The sequence below is a fragment of the Hypomesus nipponensis genome, chromosome 10 (assembly GCF_054491055.1).
Source record: "Hypomesus nipponensis isolate SF chromosome 10, ASM5449105v1, whole genome shotgun sequence".
Taxonomy (NCBI): domain Eukaryota; kingdom Metazoa; phylum Chordata; class Actinopteri; order Osmeriformes; family Osmeridae; genus Hypomesus; species Hypomesus nipponensis.
Window position 1 is genome coordinate 3,565,001 of NC_140370.1, and position 19,507 is coordinate 3,584,507.

A 19,507-nucleotide genomic window follows, 5' to 3' on the forward strand; every position below is an offset into this window, starting at 1 on the left:
CCCTCCCTCCCTCTCTCCAGCCCTCTCTCTCATGGTCATGCCAACTCCCAGTCAGAGCAGAGCCATGTGGAGCTTCCCTGACGGATTAATAAAGAATGTTTACCCAGAGGGCCGTCTGGCTTAGAGCGGAAGCCTCCCTTTCCACCACCCCCACACCCCCCACAAACACACACACACATTACCTCAGAAACGGTGGCTGGTTGAAAGTGAGGATGATGACGGTCATTAAGCTCCTGACTCACCTAGGCAGGTAGAGGAGATGTTCCAGGGTGGTGGTGATGAGCCATGTCATTTTACAGGAACACCCTAAACAAGCCCTACACAGGTCTGCTACACAGAGCAGTTGCCAGAACACTTTTCTGTCAAATGAACCTCTGACATCCATTCACATTTACTGAGAGACATTAAGCATGTTGGTCCCCACCAGAAGAAGCTTCTGCGGTGTAGATATACATTTATAACCTACATTTGCACACCAGATGGAAATATTTTTCGGTTAACGATTTGTGGACTGGAGGCATGCCATTATGCCTCCGATGGACAAAAACACAGTCGAAACAATAGTTGAACCCCATCATTGAGGTTAGGGAACATCTGTTTCTGTGCTGGTGTTGTACGTGCCGAGCGCAGGCTTGTAATTTCATGACACATGAGAGCGAGAGAAAAACAACCTGGCTATTTTGTTTTTTTTTATTTGATAAACATGGCATAGTCCTCCAATTAGAAGGCAGGATTTCTCTAATTAAAAAGTGTCATTTTACAGTGTGAAAGAGTCCGTGCCTGAGGAATGTTGTTTTCGTCCTTCCTGCACCTCTCTCCCCCCTTTACCTTTATCTCTCTCTTTCTTTCTTTCTTTCTTTCTTTCTTTCTTTCTTTCTTTCTTTCTTTCTTTCTTTCTTTCTTTCTTTCTTTCTTTCTTTCTTTCTTTCTTCTCTCTCTCTCTCTCTCTCTCTCTCTCTCTCTCTCTCTCTCTCTCTCTCTCTCTCTCTCTCTCTCTCTCTCTCTCTTTCTCTTTCTATTTGTCCCTCCTGGCAGGGTAGTTCCCCAATGCAGGGCAAGTGGTCAGGTTACACACAATATCCCGCCCCCAACAACTTGGCCCCGCCCCACTTGTTTACATTCCACTGCCCATATTTGGAGAAACCCCCCCCCCCACACTGCCTTCTGTGGAGCTCAAACATCCTCACCTTCTCTATGCAGGGAGAGTGAGAGAGAGACAGAGAGACAGAGAGACAGAGAGAGACATAGACATATGTCTAATGCAAACACACCACTTCACACTAGAGGGCCAGAGAGAGAGACAGAGAGAGAGAGAGAGAGAGAGAGAGAGAGAGAGAGAGAGAGAGAGAGAGAGAGAGAGAGAGAGAGAGAGAGAGAGAGAGAGAGAGAGAGAGAGAGAGAGAGAGAGAGAGAGAGAGAGAGAGAGAGAGAGAGAGAGAGAGAGAGAGAGAGAGAGAGAGAGAGAGAGAGAAAAAAGAAAGAAAGATCGGGGGGAGAGAGGTGCAAGCAAGGACAAAAACAACATAGCTAGGACGTAGCTATCTCAGAATTGTGAATTGCTCCGACCCGTCCACTATCTACATAGTCATGTTTCCTTCCTTTGCGCTCTCCATTTCCCTTCTTCCTCATCTCCGTGTTATGTGTTCGCGTGGAGACTGTGGTTTTATCCCTGCCTAATTACCTGTCTGCATGTGAAGGAGAAGGTAGGAATGTGTCCTGCATTTCTTTCTTTGAAGGAGGAGGGGGGGGGGGGGGGTGAGGAATGGCTGTGAGCTTAAATGGGGGAGGGGGAGTGGCGTACGAGCAGAGGGAAGGGTTTCACCGCTGACAGGGGAAAGAGAGAGAAAGAGAGAAGGAGGAGGGAAGACATCTGTCTTCAGAAGTGCTAGCACCTTGCCAGCAGGAATGTTGTACGAAGGATCTGTTGGACTGCTCCTGGGAGATCTGACCTGGCCCACAGAGAGGGCCTGACGAGTGACTCTAGAGGGCCGGATGTGAGTTCCAGCAGTTGTGTTTGTGTGTGCCAGTGTGTGTGTGTGTGTGTGGAAAGATAGAGAGAGAGGCAGAGAGAGAGAGAGAGAGAGAGAGAGAGAGAGAGAGAGAGAGAGAGAGAGAGAGAGAGAGAGAGAGAGAGAGAGAGAGAGAGAGAGTCTGTGGTTGAGTATGGGAGAAAGGGTAAGGGTGACCGGCATGTGGAGGTTCAGTGAAAACGAGGAGATGAAGGAGGAGGAGAATGAAAGCTTTTATCATGCATGTCTGGTATTGGGATCCTCCAGTCCTGGCTGAAAGGCCAGTACTTAGCAGGCAAGACTGAGGAGAGACACTCACGGGTCCTGTTGCTGCTGTCTTTTGTTGAACTGGAGGAGAGTGACAGTGAAACAAGAGCTTTTACTTATGCACTCGTGCAGACCTGCTTCTGGCTCACTCTCAAAATACAGGTGCCATCTGTGTCTGTCATTTTCCCGGAACTTTCCAGTCACTGAATTAGAGATTGATTTTCTCGTGTCTCACCAGCTTACCTGTATGGTTTAAATCTGCTTGCATGGAGTCAGAAGGGAGGGGGGGGGGTGTTTAGACATATGCTAAGGGTGTGTGGGGGTGGGGGGGGTGGGGGTAAACCACAGGACGGTGAGGAATGCTCAGGTCAAACACTGAACACCCCCAGAGCAGAAGACAGATGGCTCTCACTGACACTTATATAACCTGAACACGACCACTAGCTTTGTAGTGGTCACACAGACAACAAGTAGGAGCGTTCGACAGGTACTTATAGGGAGTATAAGTATATACAACTCGTAGTTAAGAATGATCCACCGGTATAAGCTTGAGGTGCAGTGATTGTGCCTAGCTACGATACCTTTCCTCTGAAAGGTACAAAAAATAGTGAACAACAATACTAAAGAATCTGAACAAATGTTGACATTTAGTGTTATAAAATCTTGTCGGAGCTCATGTTTGTGTGTCGTATAGGAATAGGGAATGCTGATGGAGTCCAGGCAATTACGGTTGTCTATTCATTATCCTCTACAATATGAGCGCGTCAACAGAGAAGAATGTTGCATGGTCTGTGTTTATCTGCGTCGAGCTGTGATTTGTTTGTCGAGACCTGTGAATTTGTGAGTCCTTGTTTACTTGTATTGGAGAGAGAGCGTTTTTCGGAGAGAGCATTGTGCTGACTTTCAAGTGTGACCGAGAACGGTCAAAGTTGTCTGTGACCTTGTCCTGTCCCTGTGTTTGTGTGTGTGTGTGTGTGTGTGCGTCCGTGTGTGTGTGTCTGTGTGCCCAAACCAGCTGACCGTTTGAAGCGCTGCGTCTCTTGTCGTTCCAGCGCCACGCTCCCAGATCCAGGAGAAAGCCCTGGGTACCATCAAAAGAAGCCCCAACGGAGGAGCCTCCACGCTGGGAAGAGGCGTCCGCGCCACCTCCACCACCTCCAGCCCCGACCACAGCGACCACGCCCTGTCTGCCAGCAGTGACTCAGGCCTCTCCAGCACCTCCCTGTGGGCTGACAGACCAGCCCCCACCGTCATCCCCTCCACCACCTCCACCACTTCCACCATTAAGCCCAACCAGGGGCCCAGCCGTCAGGAGAAGGCCCAGCTGAAGCGCCTCCTGAGCGGCTTTGGCCTGGAGGATCCCTCCCTGGAGGAGATGGTCGACAACGGGCCGGGGGCGGGCGTCCAGCGGCTCGTCCCGGCCCAGGTGCACGTGAACGGGGACCCGCGTCCCCGCGAGAGGGAAACGGACATCCTGGACGACATGGTGCTGATGTCGGGCCACGACCTGCGCAGCGTGGACAGCCTGGGGACGCTGTCCTCCTCCTGCCACAAGAGCAGCCAGAACTCCCTGCTCTCCGACGGCTTCTGCAGCCCGGGGGGAGAGGAGCAGCAGCAGCCGCCCCCCAGCCAGCACCACCACCCCCTCCTCCAGCAGCAGCCCGCACCGCCCACCATGGACGAGTACGAGCGGACCTACGTGGAGGCCCGCAGGGGAGGGCTGGGGCCCCGCAGTGCCTCGGTGGACTCTTCCGCCCCCGGCGGCGGCACCGCCCCCAAGCAGCAGGTCTACCGCCAGGGCAGCTACTCCACCCACACCTGGGTGAGGCAGCAGCAGATGGTGGCTGCCCAGCAGTACGCCTACATGCCCGAGGGGACCCCCCACCAGGGGGACATCAACGGGGACGGGTACCCAGGGGACAAACCCGACGGGAGCCTTCCCAAGCCGTCTCGACCTACAGTGCCGCAACGAGATCCCGCAGAGACCCCGGCAGGCGGCCAAAGGACCGCGGAGGTGAGCGGCGAGAAGCCGCCAACGACGGCGGTCAACAACAACGCCCACAATATCAAGCGCGACGAGGAGTTCAACTCCCTGACGGTGGACATCGACAACTCCATCGACCAGCTCAACCAGCTGATCATGGACCTGGACCCCACGTTCGTGCCGGTGCCCACGCGCTCCGCGGCGGCCCACAAGAGGGCCGACGGAGGCACGCACGTCAACGGATCGGCCGCTCACGGCGCCGGGCACAGACTCACAGATAACGGGCCTGTTGCCGCCCTACTAAACACAAACCAGACAGGTAAGATGACGGCAAGCCCGGGGTATGGTGGTGGTGGTGTGTGTGTGTGTGCGTGTGTCGGATCGTGTGTGTGGGGGGTAAATCATGGTGGGAGCATTCCTGATGACAATCACAGAGGGCCTAAAAGGTGGAAACACTCAGAAGGTGGTGGTGAAATGCGATTCATCCTCTACTAACAAACCGTGAGCTGTTTTGGGCAATTGAACACCAAACCACGACGTCCTCCAGCCAACTGGGTTAGAACTGGGAGTGCCTGTGTGGTGGGATGGGGTGGAGACCCCCAGACTTCAGCGCCTCACCAGCTCTCACAGCACAGGGTTAACTGACAAACACCTTGTGCTCCCCTGCTCCCACCTGGGCCATGTCAGCGTGGGTGAACTGGCGGGCCTCCTGCCAGCCCTGCAGAGGTTTTTCAGATGTTCCTTGTGCTTTTCTGAGGCAGAGAGGAGCTGTTGGGGCTTGTCCTCTCTGTTCAGTTTATCAGACTTTAGGATCAACACGGTACATGACGAGAGAGAGAGACAGAGAGAGAGAGAGAGAGAGACAGAGAGAGGGGGGAGGGAGGGAGAGAGAGAGAGAGAATATGCTTTGCATGGATTTATGTCAAGCTGGACTTTTACCTGTTTAGAGTGTACTGCCATTTTATACCTTCATTATGCACATCACCAAGTTTTTTTTTTGTGTGTGTGTCATGTATTTAAATCAGAAAATAGTTAAAGGTATACTCATTTGAAAGTTGGTACACCTTAAATCAACTAGCAGAGAAAAATCCCCTTGAAAGATTTAATTTTTTTCACACAAGCAGGTAATGGGTGGGAACAATTGCTGGTTAACTCCATTTTCAACCATTCCCCCACTAGACTACCTGTCATTATCTGCATGTGGGCTAGTCAGCTAACCCTCATGAAACATGTTCAAATGGCTAAATGTGCTTTAAAATAAACTTTAATTGAAATTGTCAGCACCATAAAATGTGTAATATGCTTTCAGGCCTAAAGTATTACACCAAAGGTTTAAGCCATTACACATAGAAATTGTGCACAATTGGGATGGGGTAATGACATATATTCTTTATTCTTTATTTCTATTTATTAGTAACAAATTACACTATTAAAACTAGGATAGTAATGTTTTTGAGAAGCATGTGTCATATTTTCCGAAATAAACTTAATATCCTGATTGCAATCAATAAATCAAATGCTTTCACAGTAAAACCAAATCCATAGAATTCGGTGCCCGGCGCAGGACGGTAATGAATCTGTCCAATCATTGAGTTCGGACCGAATGCAATGATTGGATGGCATTAGGACTGAATGCAATGATTGGACAGGTTAGTTTCCTACCTACCTACCTGCGCTCTGCCCAGTCAGGGGCATGTGTTTTGGGCGAGGGGGGGGGGATATTTTGGGTTGGATACTTTCAAACTCGAGCCAAAATGACTAGTTTTAGCAAAACATGCCAACCCTTCCTTTAAGTGACTTCTTAAACACATTCACTTTCATAATGTAAAAAAACATCAATTTTTGGCATCCTAGCACGATTTGAAGATAGGCAACATGCGGACCCATTCAACATATCCTCGCACGGTCTAAGTCCCATTGGGCCTGTTATCGAACTGAATACGTTGAAAATGGGAATATGTTAAATATGCTACATATTCAACAGGATTCTTCCATCAGACATTATCTCCAGTAGTCAGATGCTTGTTGGTGAATAGACTTTGGTGGGCTGAGGAGTTACTGATTTGATGCAAGGCTTATTGCAATGCTTACACTGTTCGTCTCACATAGGCCTACTGCCTGTAGTCCAGTAAGATATTTCCAGCTGGATATTGTTGGGGGAAACAGATACCATGGCCTGGTTCAAGGACACAAGACCAGTTTCAAAACTCTGGAGCCAAAGAATTCCAGGAATGTTCATTGGTTCTCAGTGCCTATAAGCCTCCCACCAGCTAAGACTACAACCTACAGTTTGTTTTCTGTAAATCAACAGATTTCACAAGTCCATGTTTTTGGTTTGTTGCCTCTCCCAAGCAGACTTGTTTTTTGAGTCCTTTAATTTGTTTGAAGTAAAAATGTATTTAGACTTAGGCTCAGAGACTATGGTGTTTCAAAAGCACAGATTATCTTTTTTTCTCCGCTTTTTCCAACCAGCGGTGTGTGTTTCATGTTGTGAACTTGTGCGTGTTGACTCAAGGACAGCCAGTTATCCTCCATGTTGTTTTCACCTGGATCCGAGCAGAGCGGAGGCAGCGAGGGCAAGAGAGAAAGAAAGAAAGAAAGAAAGAAAGAAAGAAAGAAAGAAAGAAAGAAAGAAAGAAAGAAAGAAAGAAAGAAAGAAAGAAAGAAAGAAAGAAAGAAAGAAAGAAAGAAAGAAAGAAAGAAAGAAAGAAAGAAAGAAAGAAAGAGAAAAGGGGTGTGTTTGAGAACGGGGGAGAAAAAGAGAGAGAGAGAGAGGTGGAGAGGACGAGTAAGTGCTTGATAAAAAGCAAGCATGAGAGAAGGAAAGTGGACTTGAATGAAAGACAGAAAAAGACAGAAACAAAGACAGAGATTGAGAAAAAGAGAAGGAGATAGAGAGAGCGGGAGTGAAGGTTGGGGAGAGAGAAAGGGAGAGAGGGAAGGTTGGGGAGAGAAAGGGGGAGAGAGTGAAGGTTGGGGAGAGAGAGAGGGAGAGAGGGGTCTGGCTGTCAGCAGTATGTGAATCACAGGCAGAAATGTACCTGGGATCAGCCTGGGGCATAAAGACAAGAGGAGAGAAGAGTTAGAGAGTAGGGAGGGCCAAGGAATTTCCAGCGATGGAACAAGTGTGCCCCCAGGGAACGTATTTTCCACCCCAGAGACTCATGCCTGTCTGTGCATATCAACTACATACTGTAAAACGCCCATTTCAGACCTTGTAGACGGCCCCGGAAACAAAACACATAATGTATTCCTCCTCCCTATATTAAATCCAGTTATATCAATACATCATAAAAGCTATTTGGGGCTTTTACTGGTATTGTGTTGGTAAGCAGAATACAGAGCCACATCCATTAGCTTAGTGTGGTGAGTGGGTTAGGATCAGACAACATTTATTATGCTTGTTGTTGTGGGTATTTGGAGGCGGTTCAGTGAATATTCCTCGTGAATGTTAATCTTTAAGACTCAAATTTTCACAGAGGAGTTGTCTAAGAAAGAAACGTTAAACTATCAGCTATCTGGCATTGGATTATAGCCTCCTGTGTAAATGTATCTCCAATAATGCAAATCAAGTCATTGATTTGTGTCAATCATAGGTGCCTTGTAATTTACTATCAGGTATGAAATCACTATTGTTTGATTCGTGTTTTTGAATGTAGTCCTCTTGTTTGGTTCAACGCCACAAATCATCTATGCTAGTTTGAACATCCCCTAGTGTTTTAAGGAATGTTCTACAGTGTTGATGACATTTCTTCAGATCAAGAAGATTAGATCTGTTGCTCTAGGTTAACCGTGACCATAACCACAACAGAAGAAGAAAAGAAGAATTACCTAGGACAGATAGACAGACAAGCAGGCAAAGAGATAGACACACAGGTAGACAGGCAGGAAGACAGAAATCTGTATGTGACATTCCCTTGCAAGTATTTGCTTTGTTTGTGTGTGTGTTGTAGCAATTTCACGCTGCACAGACAGACAGATCAAGTCAAGTCCATTTTATTGATCCCACTAGGGGAAATGTGTTTGTCGACAGGTATTATAACACATTCAATCCATCATAACTACTGGATAAACAGCATACCTGACACCACACAAAGACAACAACACAACACAGTACAAGGATCACTTCATGTTGAAACCCAGAAATAAGTGCCACTCACGTATGCAAATGTAGCCTCCCAATAGGAAAAAAACCCCTGAAAGAATCCCCAAAACCCTGTTCTTTGGGGAAGCTGCTCTGCTGCTGCAGCAGTGGTTCTGATCGGAACACAGAGGAAGGGAACATCATGGAGATGAGATGCACAATCAGTGTGTGTGTTTGTGTGTGATCACCCCCTGCGTTTAGCACCTCACCTCATTAGCATTCCTCAGGGCTGGGACAGCAGCAGCTTTTGTTACGGCTTGAATTAACACCTCTGTGCTGAGTGCTGCTCCTGAACCCCCCCCGCCCCCCCCCCCCCCCGCCCTGCCCCCCCCCCAATCAACCTTGTGGCCAGTCAGGAGACTGTCATAATGCTGTCGCCCTGCCACACACACACACACACACACACACACATGCCAGCAGCTGTTTCTCAGCTGTTTTCTCACGACAACACCAAGACCGATGTAATTGGGGCTGATGTTGGGCAATGCTCAAGTCATAGCACGTGAGATGTTCCCTTCCTTCATCAAGTGGATCTGCGCAGAAATGAGTTCCAGAAACATCTCAACCAGCCCCTGAACGACCTAGCTTTACTAGAAGCCCAGACCCTTGTGTTTTCATTCAGATTGACCATGCCTGCGTGTATCACCATGTCCCCCCCCCCCCCCCCCCCCGTATGTGTGTGCAGCTGGCCAAACCTGTGACGTCGACAGAGCAGACGGTCTACGCGCCCTGAGTCGTCAAGGAAGTGACGTCACAGACCACCCGGACTTCTGCAGCTCTGGCTGGGGTGTGAGCGTGGTCCAGGAGTACCGGAGCACCAGGACATACTCTCCCTGCGTTCCACTCTCCCAGGTGGGCAGGCGCTGGGAGGGACTCCTGAGCACTGAGGGGGCCTGGGTGGACCTGGGGTTAGCTACTGGTTTCTGTGTGTGCGGTTTATCCATGTCGTTGATGTTCACATGCATGTTTTTGCTGCGTGTGTGTGTGTGTGTGTGTGGATCAGCATGGCATGCTGTACAGCAGTGACAGCGTGGACTACCGCCCACTAGGCCTGGATATGGACAGTGGGGTGGATCCAGGCAGCGAGATGGCTCCTCCCACTCCTGCCTTCCCCATCTCCCCTCCCACGCCCTATGGTGAGACCCCGCCTACCCTCACCCTGAAGCGTCTCCGCTTTGCTTTTGCGACTACAATATATGACTGATTATTTACAGATCTTTATTGTTATGGGGTCATGAGCCTTGATCGGTGCCTGGCCCTTATCGTCTGACAAAACCGTTAAATTGAGTGGTCAATAAATACTTTGAATAATCATGCATCTCTTTTTTTTCCAGTGAAAAACATGGCAGAGTTTACTCAACTGAGGCAAACTCCATCTCCCAGCATGCCCTCTTACAGAGACTACAGAACAGAGCATGGTAGGTTATTGTGTGAGAAACGTGTCATTTGTTATAATCCAGCAATATTTGGTAACTAGTCAATTTCCTGCAATGTCAATCATACTAAAAATCTACTCCAAGTCTGTATACAGTATTTCCTCATATGTTTACAACAAAATACAGTTGGCATCCCAAAAAATACAGCTGTTTCAGGTAAAAGAATAAAGCTGAGTTATCTCAATGGTCTCAAAGGAACATAAATTAGCCTATGAAAATGTCAGCTTATTGCGGCCACTACTTGACCTATGACAAAACGTCTGTATTTGTAAAAGTCTGTACTGTTGAATCGGTGGCACAATGGATACATGACCAGATAAAGAGGCTGTGGGGGGATCAGATGGCTGAGCGATTAGGGAATCGGGCTATTAATCAGAAGGCTGCCGGTTCGATTCCTGGCTGTGCAAAATGACGTTGTGTCCTCAGTCAAGGCCCTTCCCTTGCCAGTCCTTATTGTAAGTCGCTCTGGATAAGAGCGTCTGCTGAATGACTAAATGTCAATGTGTCTCAGTGGGCTTCCCTCATTCTGTCACTCTAAACTCTTTCTCACTCTCGTTCGAATCTCACAAATTACGTTCGATGAGCAACAGTGTTGTTCGTACGCTGAGGCCTTAAGTGCATCCTCTATTCTAATGTGTGTGTGTGTCGTTTTTGCTGCAGATGTCAACTTTTGCTGCTCACCTTATCTACCAACTATTGGAAGATGGCTGTCGGAGGTTAGGGAACTGTCGCTTGGGGACATTTCAGTGTTAGGTAGACCGCTGCATTATACTGCTCTCTGCTGTTTCAAGGGATTCCTGACGTGTCCTATGCCAGTTTGGACAGTATATATGTGGTTCAGTTCCTGAAAAGAAACATATCTTTTATAGCTCATAATGGTAGAGTTCTTTTGATTAAAAAAGGAGCTCTTTTTTATTTGTGTGTGGAGGTTTTGTTGTGAATCTGGATGGCTTGAAGTGGTTGTACACACCCAAACTATATGATTGTTCTCTGAGGTGGAGAGGGAATTGTGTGGTGATATGAGCCTTTGTAGCACTGCCATGCCAGGACTTTCATGTACCAAACCCAAGTCTTTTCTTAACTCTTTACCAGAATATTTTCACAAACAATCCCCTTCAGATGAAAGGAAATGTAGCGTCTTGAAAAAAAGCCATGCTGAAAACAAGCGTCAGGTTTAGGATTTTTAATAAGCCTTGTCTTCTTCTAAACATGTCACAATAATGGCACACTTTGTTTAGTTTTTTACTTCGGTAAAGACTGATTTAGTCTTTGGGACTTTCTGATGGAAATGTGTTTCCTTTCTGGGAACACGTGAAGTTTGAATTCTGTTCTTCCTGTATGCTGAGGAAGTCCTGGTGGGGTTGAGTGATGGAGTGACATTGGCGGAGTCAGACCCGCATGGAGGGGGGGGGTCTCATTTACAATGTGACCTGTGTGTTTCCTCTTTGTCCCCATACGACCCCTGCCTGGCCCGTCGCCATAGTGATGTATGTCGGCAAGGGATGCCGGGGGTGGCAGTGCATCGGAGGTCTGTCTGTGCCCCCATGTGCCCTGTCCTGCCCACCGTATTCAGATGCCGCCGCCAGGTTACCACGGTTACAGAGTGTCGGGGGGGATCAGGGCACAAGAACGCTTTTCTTCCCCGCTGAAAGTGTCTCCGGGTAAACAGAGACGAGGAGGACAAAAGAGAGAACCAGCCCCTCTCATTCTCCTCCTTGCCCTCCCTTGTTCTCAGCGAGACAGCCCATGGGAACAGCAGCCAGCCAGCCAGCCAGCTAGTCAATCAGCCAGCCAACCAACCGCTGAGCCACGTATGAACATGGGCCTTCAACATGTCTGGAGCACCTGTCAGACCCTTAAAGGCCGTGATTGATTAAATAAAAGCTTTTAGTCAATCATGTAAGGGCGGGGGAGGGGCTTTTAATTTCTCTCCCCGCATGGAAGCAGGAGTGTTGACTCAGTCAGGGGAACGGCCAGGCCCGCTCTGTTGAGTATGGATCGATTGCTGCGGTCGAGCTCGCAAGAGGACTGAATTAAGAGGCATTTAATCTTCACGGCCAACTGCTTTCTCAATGACACTGTCTGTTGCACAGTGAGCGAGTGAGACCTACCGCTTCATGTTTTCTGGTTTTTTATACCACCACTTATTTATTTTTTAGAGCCATTTCTGTAGACGTGGGGACATTGCCATCGACGTGCGGGCCTGTAGCAGTAGAAAGAGACCCTTGTCGTGTTTCTAGCCCGAGTGTGCATGCAGTGTTGTCATATCTGATACATGTCTCTCTCTCTCACAGACACGCACACAGAGCACCGCGGTTATTCCGAGATGATCGGCCATGTTCGACTCTCCTCCGACGAGGGCCTGCCCGACTCCTCCCACAATTGCCATCGGCCCTTTTGCGCCGCACCCTCCGCCTCCATCCTCCAGAGGACAGACAGGTATAGCCGAACGCAAATGAGCTTTTGTCACACCTCCACACACCCACGGCCGTGCGCTGCCAGTGTCTTGAGCACCTCCTCGATGAGACGTCCCTAACGGGCACATCTTCTGTCTCCCTCCGTTCTCTCCAGCCCATCCACGGGACAACCCTGGCCAGAGGGGCCTCTGCTCAGCCGCCACTCCTCCCTCAGTGCCTGCCCGACCCCCAGACATCCCCCTCCCCACTCCATGTCCCTGGACTACGGCCAGCACTCTCCTCCCCTGCCCCACGTGCACCCCCAACCCGCCCCCAACGCTCACAGCTCCCCCCGCGGAGGCCAGGGTGTCCGCTCCGCTCGCTACGCCTTCGCCCACAGCCCCGCCGCGTGCAGCTTTGACGAGCAGGACGACTCCGGCCTAGGCCACGGCGCTGACTGCCCCGCCTCAGCCACCTACCTGCTGGGCAACGGAGGCATAGAAAGAGGCCTGCTGACCTCCGTGGACGGCCGGGGCAGAGCCCAGGGCCAGCCCCCTCTGCTACCCGAGAAGAGGAGGGCGTCAGACGGGGAGCATTCCCTGGGCACGGCCTCTCCGGCCCTCAGTGGCTTCTCCAGTCCCCATAGCGGGAGCTCCCTGAGTATCCCCTTCCCCAACGTCCTGCCAGACCTGTCAGCCCAGACATCACGCACCGCCTCTCCCTTGCCAGGTAACCCTCTTAATGCTAAGTCACTCCTCCCTTGACTTTTTTTTTTAACATCATTTGTTATGATATCCACGAAGGGATGTCCTTTGGGTCGAGCCGATTTGAATTTCATGGATGTTCTTTCAGCTGGGGAGATCTCTCTGTGCTTGGTTGGCACGATTGAACGACTTTGATGTGGAATGCGATTGGTTTGTTGGCTGACCGTTTGTACCTCTGTGCCTTTTCCAGATGTTCTGGCGAGCAAGCAGGTGACTGTCAAATTTGTGCAAGACACATCAAAATTCTGGTACAAGCCAGATATCTCAAGGGATCAAGGTAAGGGGCCAACTTTATCCCCCTCAAGAAAACAAGTCATGTTTGGCCGCTTCAGTCGCAGCAACTCAATCTCATTCCTGTGTCCTGCTTTACTTTCTCCTCCTCCTCCTCCTCCTCCTCCTACTCCTCCTCCTCCTCCTCCTCCTCCTCCTCCTCCTCCTCCTCCTCCTCCTCCTCCTCCTCCTCCTCCTCCTCCTCCTCCTCCTCCTCCTCCTCCTCCTCGCCCCTCAACCTCCTTGTCCTCTTCCTCCTTTGCAGCCATCTCAGTCCTGAAGGACAAGGAGCCAGGCTCCTTCATCGTCCGAGACAGCCACTCCTTCAGGGGGGCCTATGGGCTGGCCATGAAGGTGGCCACGCCCCCTCCCACTGTCCTGCAGCAGAGCAAAAAAGGTAGGCATTCAAAACTCAGGGGGGGCGGAGTGACTCAGGAGGGGGGGCAGGGGTCATGATCTAGGTGGCCGTTTCCTGTGCGATTAGGTTACAGGTGACATGTTCCAGAAACCCCATCTGTGGCCGCGGTACCCCAGGCACACTGTGTGAGCGATTCAAGGAAAGAACGCAATTACAGCCCCAGAAAGCCTTCTTCGGTTTCATCCCTATGAGCACCTTGATTCAGAGCCACCTGATAGTCCCGCCCCTGTGCTCCCCAGCTCCTGGCCTACCTGACTCACTGGCCACGGAAAGGATGTAGCCAAGCAAAATCCTTTAGCCGAGGACTGAGGCTAACATTTCACACCCATACAAAGAAGCCAGGGTTATTCTAAAGCTGACTGGATTCGAAGAGTCCTCTCCTGGGAGACGCTTTGAGCTGAAAACTGTGGCTTCACAAGGTGGACATCTAGTACAAAGGTTAATGAATGGAGATTTCCCTCGTGTTCTTTTCTGTTGTTGGGTGGGTTTCTTCTCGGAACCAGAGCAGCATTCTTTCGGAATGGCTGCCTGGCTTCCTACAGGCCATGTCAGGTGTTGTGAGTCCAAATGAACCAGACAGGCTTCATCAGCATAAAATCATTGACGAGCGTCTCTCGAGCGAAATGAGAGAGCGCGAAAACAGCTATTGTAAAAGAAGGTTGCTAAAATCAATAACCGCCACTGCTCCAGAGATATCTTAATATCGTTCACGAGGAAAGGGAGGTTGGTGGTGGTGGGGGGGTATTAGTTCAGAGCCCCTTCCAGAAAGATGTGACCCCCTCTCACTTCCCTCAGCTGCACCTGTCCCTTTGTTAGGCCTCCCCCTTTCGTTTCCTGCTCCTCCACCCGCCATCTCAGAATAGCACCTGTGGTGACAGTGACATCATGAGAGGGCTCGTCCTCAGCACCTTCCAGCAAGAAGCTTTGTGGTTCCTTCAGAGCGGGAAACCAGAGCCATCTACAGGATTGGGTCTTTCTTTCCACCTTTGTTCTGCAAACATTCCTCCTAAACACGCTCTGCAAAGTCCCTCGGAAGGGGACAGGTGGAGAGTGACAACAAACTCCACCTCAGGAGTAATGACACTGTGTAGATTTGCTAGGCTTTATGTAACTCCCCGAAGCGTGTCAGAGTAATGTCATGACTTTATGGTTAGTGGAAGGTTATTGCTAAGATACCGCTGTTATCAGTATCTTGCGCCTGTTAAATGGAATTGTATTTAATGTCTCTCCCTGTCTGTTCTACCTTGATGTCTTTTCTCTGATAGGTGGAGATCTGTCCAACGAGCTCGTCCGTCACTTCCTGATTGAATGCACTCAAAAGGGAGTTCGGTTGAAGGGCTGTCCAAATGAGCCCTACTTTGGTGAGTCTCTCCTGTGCCTCACCTCACACTGAATTGTATGAACAGGGACCCCTACTGGCTGTCTGTTGTCTGTGCCAGGGAGAAAACCTGGGCCGTAGTGCCCTCTAAGGGGGACTGCAACAATGGGTGAAGCTCTTCGTAAAATAGTCTCAATAGAACGTACAATAGAACGTTTTTTGTCGTTGACTGAACTTCAAATAACATCTGTAAAAAAACGGTATAAACAGGCTGTGCAGCTGATGAGGCCCACTGAGAGTTGTTTAGCATGACAGACAGCTGCGTGCCAGTGGAATGTGCGTTTCTCATCTTGGAGCGGCCCACTGCTTTCCAGCCAATTGTCCAGCTCTCCTGTTCCAGCCAATTACCTTTGGCGAAGCAGGTCTTTCTTTTGTGAAACCAACGTCAATCAAACTCAAGCTGGAGGGAAAGCGTAGAGGTTCAGACAAGAATTGAGGGCACCACCTATTGCAGCTTTAAACGTGATGAACGTGCCTGATGTGTTGTTTTGTCTTTGGCTTGCAGGTAGTTTGACTGCATTGGTGTGCCAGCATTCAATCACCCCTCTGGCCCTGCCCTGTAAGCTTATCATACCAGACAGAGGTGAGATACCATCTCAGTATACTTCTTCACACACACCTACACCCACCAACGAACACACACACACATACACACACACAAGCACACTGCACTTACATGTTCCCAACCAACCAGACAGAAAAGAAAAGACAGAAAAGATGGAGTCGGTCTTATAGAGTACTCTAATTATATCCAGCGGCTCATTGACTAAATGTGGCTTAATGCTACGAGGTATGATTGCAGAAGAGATTAACGAGGTTGTGTACATTACTGCTGTCACCGCAGATGAATTACCTTGACTGAAAATGAGCTCATATTTCATTAGTATACCAGAGGTAAAACAAACATAAAGTGAAAATCCGGAAAGAAGAAAAGACTAACCGTTGTTAGTAAGAGTTATTTTCTGTCAAGCTCAACATACTGAACTGATGTTGACGTGTGTGTGTGTGTGTGTGTGTGTGTGTGTGTGACTAGATCCTCTGGAAGATGCGATGGAGAACACCTCCCTGTCAGTTACCAACTCTGCTGCCGAGCTGCTGAAACAAGGAGCAGGTAGGTCCACACCCCCGACGCTCGGAGGAACTTTGTGAAACAAGTAGCACAGGCAGCGAGCAAATCGCACATGAGAGGTACAGACATTAGGCTTCAACGGCTCCAGTCCATGAACGATCCTAACGACTCTGTCTCTCCCTCTTTGTCTTTCTCTCATTCTTTCTCTCTCTCTCTCTCTCTCCCTCTCCCTCTCCCTCTCTCCCTCTCTCTCTCTCTCTCTCTCTCTCTCTTTCTCTCCCTCTCTATCTCTCTCTTTCTCTCTCTCAGCCTGTAACGTGTGGTTCCTGGGCTCCGTGGAGATGGAGTCGCTGACAGGATACCAGGCGGTGCAGAAGGCCACCAGTGCCATCCTGGCCTCTGAGCCCGTGCCCACCTCCACGGTGGTCCACTTCAAGGTGTCCTCGCAGGGCATCACGCTCACCGACAACCAGAGGAAGTGAGTGGCCCCTCGTGCGAACACCGCGCATACAAACACAGCCGTAGACACAGGCGAAATCACCAACACGTCTCACGCCTGCAGTCATGTCTGACGGGGAATCTATTTGGTTTAACCCCCCTCCCCTCTGTTCTACCTGATAGGCTTTTCTTCAGGAGGCATTATGCCGTCAGTACCGTCATATTCTGTGCTCTGGACCCTCAGGACAGGAGGTGAGCCATTGACATACTCTAGAATGTAAACATACCGTATACATTCCCACAGTGTACAACTATTGTTTAGTGGATCATATCTATGGTATAATCAACCTTGTGATGCCCAATCACAGGTGGACAAAGGACGGCTGCACTTCAGCAAAGTAAGCACTCTTGCACCCCTCGTGCAATGTTAAAAACGTGCAAAAGGTCCAAGAAAAGGCAAGAAGTATATATTACAAACCTCTTTCTTCCCCTCCCCCATCTCCAGGATTTTTGGCTTTGTTGCCAGGAAGACGGGTAGCGCCATGGACAACGTGTGCCACCTCTTTGCCGAGCACGACCCTGAACAGCCAGCCAGTGCCATAGTCAACTTTGTATCCAAGGTGATGATTGGTGCCCAGAAGATCAAATAGGCCCATGCCACATGCCGTGAGCTAATTGGCTGGCATGATCGTTTCCAGGATTTTACACAAGGAAGTGATCAAACTTTACTCTGGCGATATGATGCAGGGCATCAAGAAGGAGGTGGACAGGGCTCTGTAGGAGATTCCCACCATCCTGGTGAGGGAGACAAAGTATAGTGGACCCTGGGAGAATGGGGTTCTGAGTGAGTACGAACACACTCACAAACCCATGACCCATCATCAGTTCAAAGCATTATATCAACAAAGACAGAAGGGAGAGAGGGGGGGGGGGGGGGTAATGGAGTGAACTCAACACCCTATCTTGAATTGGGACCAGATCAGTATGGATGAATAGAGCCCTTACAGGGCTGCTATTGGATACTGTCTCCCAGTGGAATACATTTTAAATTCCTGGTGATGGGCCCTGACAGGAAACTGTATTCGAATGGACTCTCTTCTATTGATGAGCATAAGGGACACAGCATAAGCATCTCAGAGGAAAATACTACATTTTTCCATTGTCAATTTAACAGCTACACGTGTTAATATTTCAGTGTCTAGTGGGTTTCCAGTTTGTATGTTGGTCATGGTTTTGACCCTGTTTTCCTTATAAAATGACATTCTTATTATGTTTATGCACAGGAACCCCTCCTCATGGCTATACTCTCTCATTGTCCATGTGGCTTGCATGTAAAGCTACATTTCTAAATGTCTTCAATTTAACCTTAAAAGAAAAATATTCAAGCTATTGAAGGTATAATAGGTAAATTTTTTCTGTAAAAAAAAATGTTTGTCCCCTATAAACATGTTGTGTAAGTTAATGAGGCCCTCGGAGAGTTGTTTAGCAACAGAGACAGCTCAACACCAGTGGAATGTTAATTACAAATTTTGGAGCGGCCCGCTCTTTTCCAGCCAATTATGTTCCAGCACTCCTGTTCCAGCCAATCACTTTCAGTGAGGCGAACCTTCCTTTTCTGGCTTGTTTTGTGAAACCACTGTCAATCGAACTTGAGCTGGATGAAAGCATGGAAGTTCAGACAAGAATTGGGAGCACTGTTTCTCCTTTTTGAATTCATTTTAGAATGTTACCTATTGCAGCTTTAAAGTATGTTATATACTTCTACAAGATATCCTCTCTTCACTTAATCTATGCAATGGAAAAATTATTTTTTTAATGTACCATATTTTTATTATATATTTTAAAATAGTATTTACTCTATGCTCATGATCAAGTAGTGAAGTATATTATCTCACTCTCAAAATTACCACTATAAAGAAAAAACTATACAGCAAAAATAAATTGGACAGGAGTGTGCATGTGTTGAAAAAGAAATGAATAAAACTACCAAACTAAATATTTTATGTAAACCTTAATATATTGTAGGTAAGCTGACATGAATAGATCAAAGATTCATCAGTACTTTTTTAAGACATTCCAATTAGTTTATTGAATTGTCATTTGATTGCAGATTTGGGCCTATAATCTATACACATATGTTGTAATGGCTTAGTAAAAACAAACATATATTAGAGGACTTTTGTATATTGTGATTGAAATGTTGTTAAGAATCGCAAAAAACAAGTAGTTGTTTCAGACTATTTCATGATTTCCACTGTTTATATTGTGGTACTAAAGTTGTGCTTTTTAAAGTCCAAATACATCTTTTGATATATAGGTTTAGAGCCGGGGTGGTCAACTCTAACATTGGTCTTTATTCTTGAGATGAAAATTCTGCTGTCATTCTTTCTTTCTGAGGAGGGGCCAAACACATCCAACATGTTGCTAAATGCTGTAACCGTAAAATGTGTATATTGGTATTCTGTTGTATGTTTGTCATATATTGTAGTTCTAAAGTGTACATCCCGTAATTGTATCTTCACTTACCTCTTTAATCTAATTTGGCTAAGCTTCATGTTGATCTGTGGTCCTTCATACCAGTTGTTGTGTATATTGGAATTGCATTGTCAATGTTGGATGTACATAAATAAAAGGGAAAACTTTTACCATTGGTTGATTTTATGGTTGAATGTGGAGGACGCACCAGTAGTCAACTATTGAAGGACATCAAGACCTCTATCTACATATATTCACAGGTGACCAGACCTTTTGGGTTAAATACATTCTAGATCCAGTGATCCAGTTTTGTTCGCTTTTGTCTCAACTATCTTTTCAAGTTTTGGCCAGAGGGGGGTGCTATAGGAGTATCAAGCATATGCCTTCACTGTGTACAGGAGATGTGTACAGGAGACTATAAACAAAACCATGTTTAGGGTATACAGAATGACAAATGGT

General features: G+C 48.1%; 1 protein-coding gene across 1 annotated transcript in view; it reads left to right on the forward strand.

Moving 5' to 3' along the window:
• tns3 (tensin 3) overlaps nucleotides 1–19,218 on the forward strand; it is a 33,057-nt gene extending 13,839 nt beyond the window's left edge. The window contains exons 13-27 of the mRNA XM_084707450.1: nucleotides 3,329–4,579; nucleotides 9,090–9,256; nucleotides 9,408–9,540; nucleotides 9,739–9,822; nucleotides 12,135–12,279; nucleotides 12,412–12,965; nucleotides 13,191–13,277; nucleotides 13,536–13,667; nucleotides 14,954–15,049; nucleotides 15,572–15,649; nucleotides 16,100–16,177; nucleotides 16,445–16,613; nucleotides 16,757–16,825; nucleotides 16,942–16,971; nucleotides 17,079–19,218. Coding sequence (XP_084563576.1) covers nucleotides 3,329–4,579; nucleotides 9,090–9,256; nucleotides 9,408–9,540; nucleotides 9,739–9,822; nucleotides 12,135–12,279; nucleotides 12,412–12,965; nucleotides 13,191–13,277; nucleotides 13,536–13,667; nucleotides 14,954–15,049; nucleotides 15,572–15,649; nucleotides 16,100–16,177; nucleotides 16,445–16,613; nucleotides 16,757–16,825; nucleotides 16,942–16,971; nucleotides 17,079–17,223 — 3,218 coding nt within the window. The 3' untranslated portion in view covers nucleotides 17,224–19,218. The remainder of the gene's footprint in view (nucleotides 1–3,328; nucleotides 4,580–9,089; nucleotides 9,257–9,407; nucleotides 9,541–9,738; nucleotides 9,823–12,134; nucleotides 12,280–12,411; nucleotides 12,966–13,190; nucleotides 13,278–13,535; nucleotides 13,668–14,953; nucleotides 15,050–15,571; nucleotides 15,650–16,099; nucleotides 16,178–16,444; nucleotides 16,614–16,756; nucleotides 16,826–16,941; nucleotides 16,972–17,078) is intronic.
• The last annotated feature ends 289 nt before the right edge of the window (nucleotides 19,219–19,507 follow it).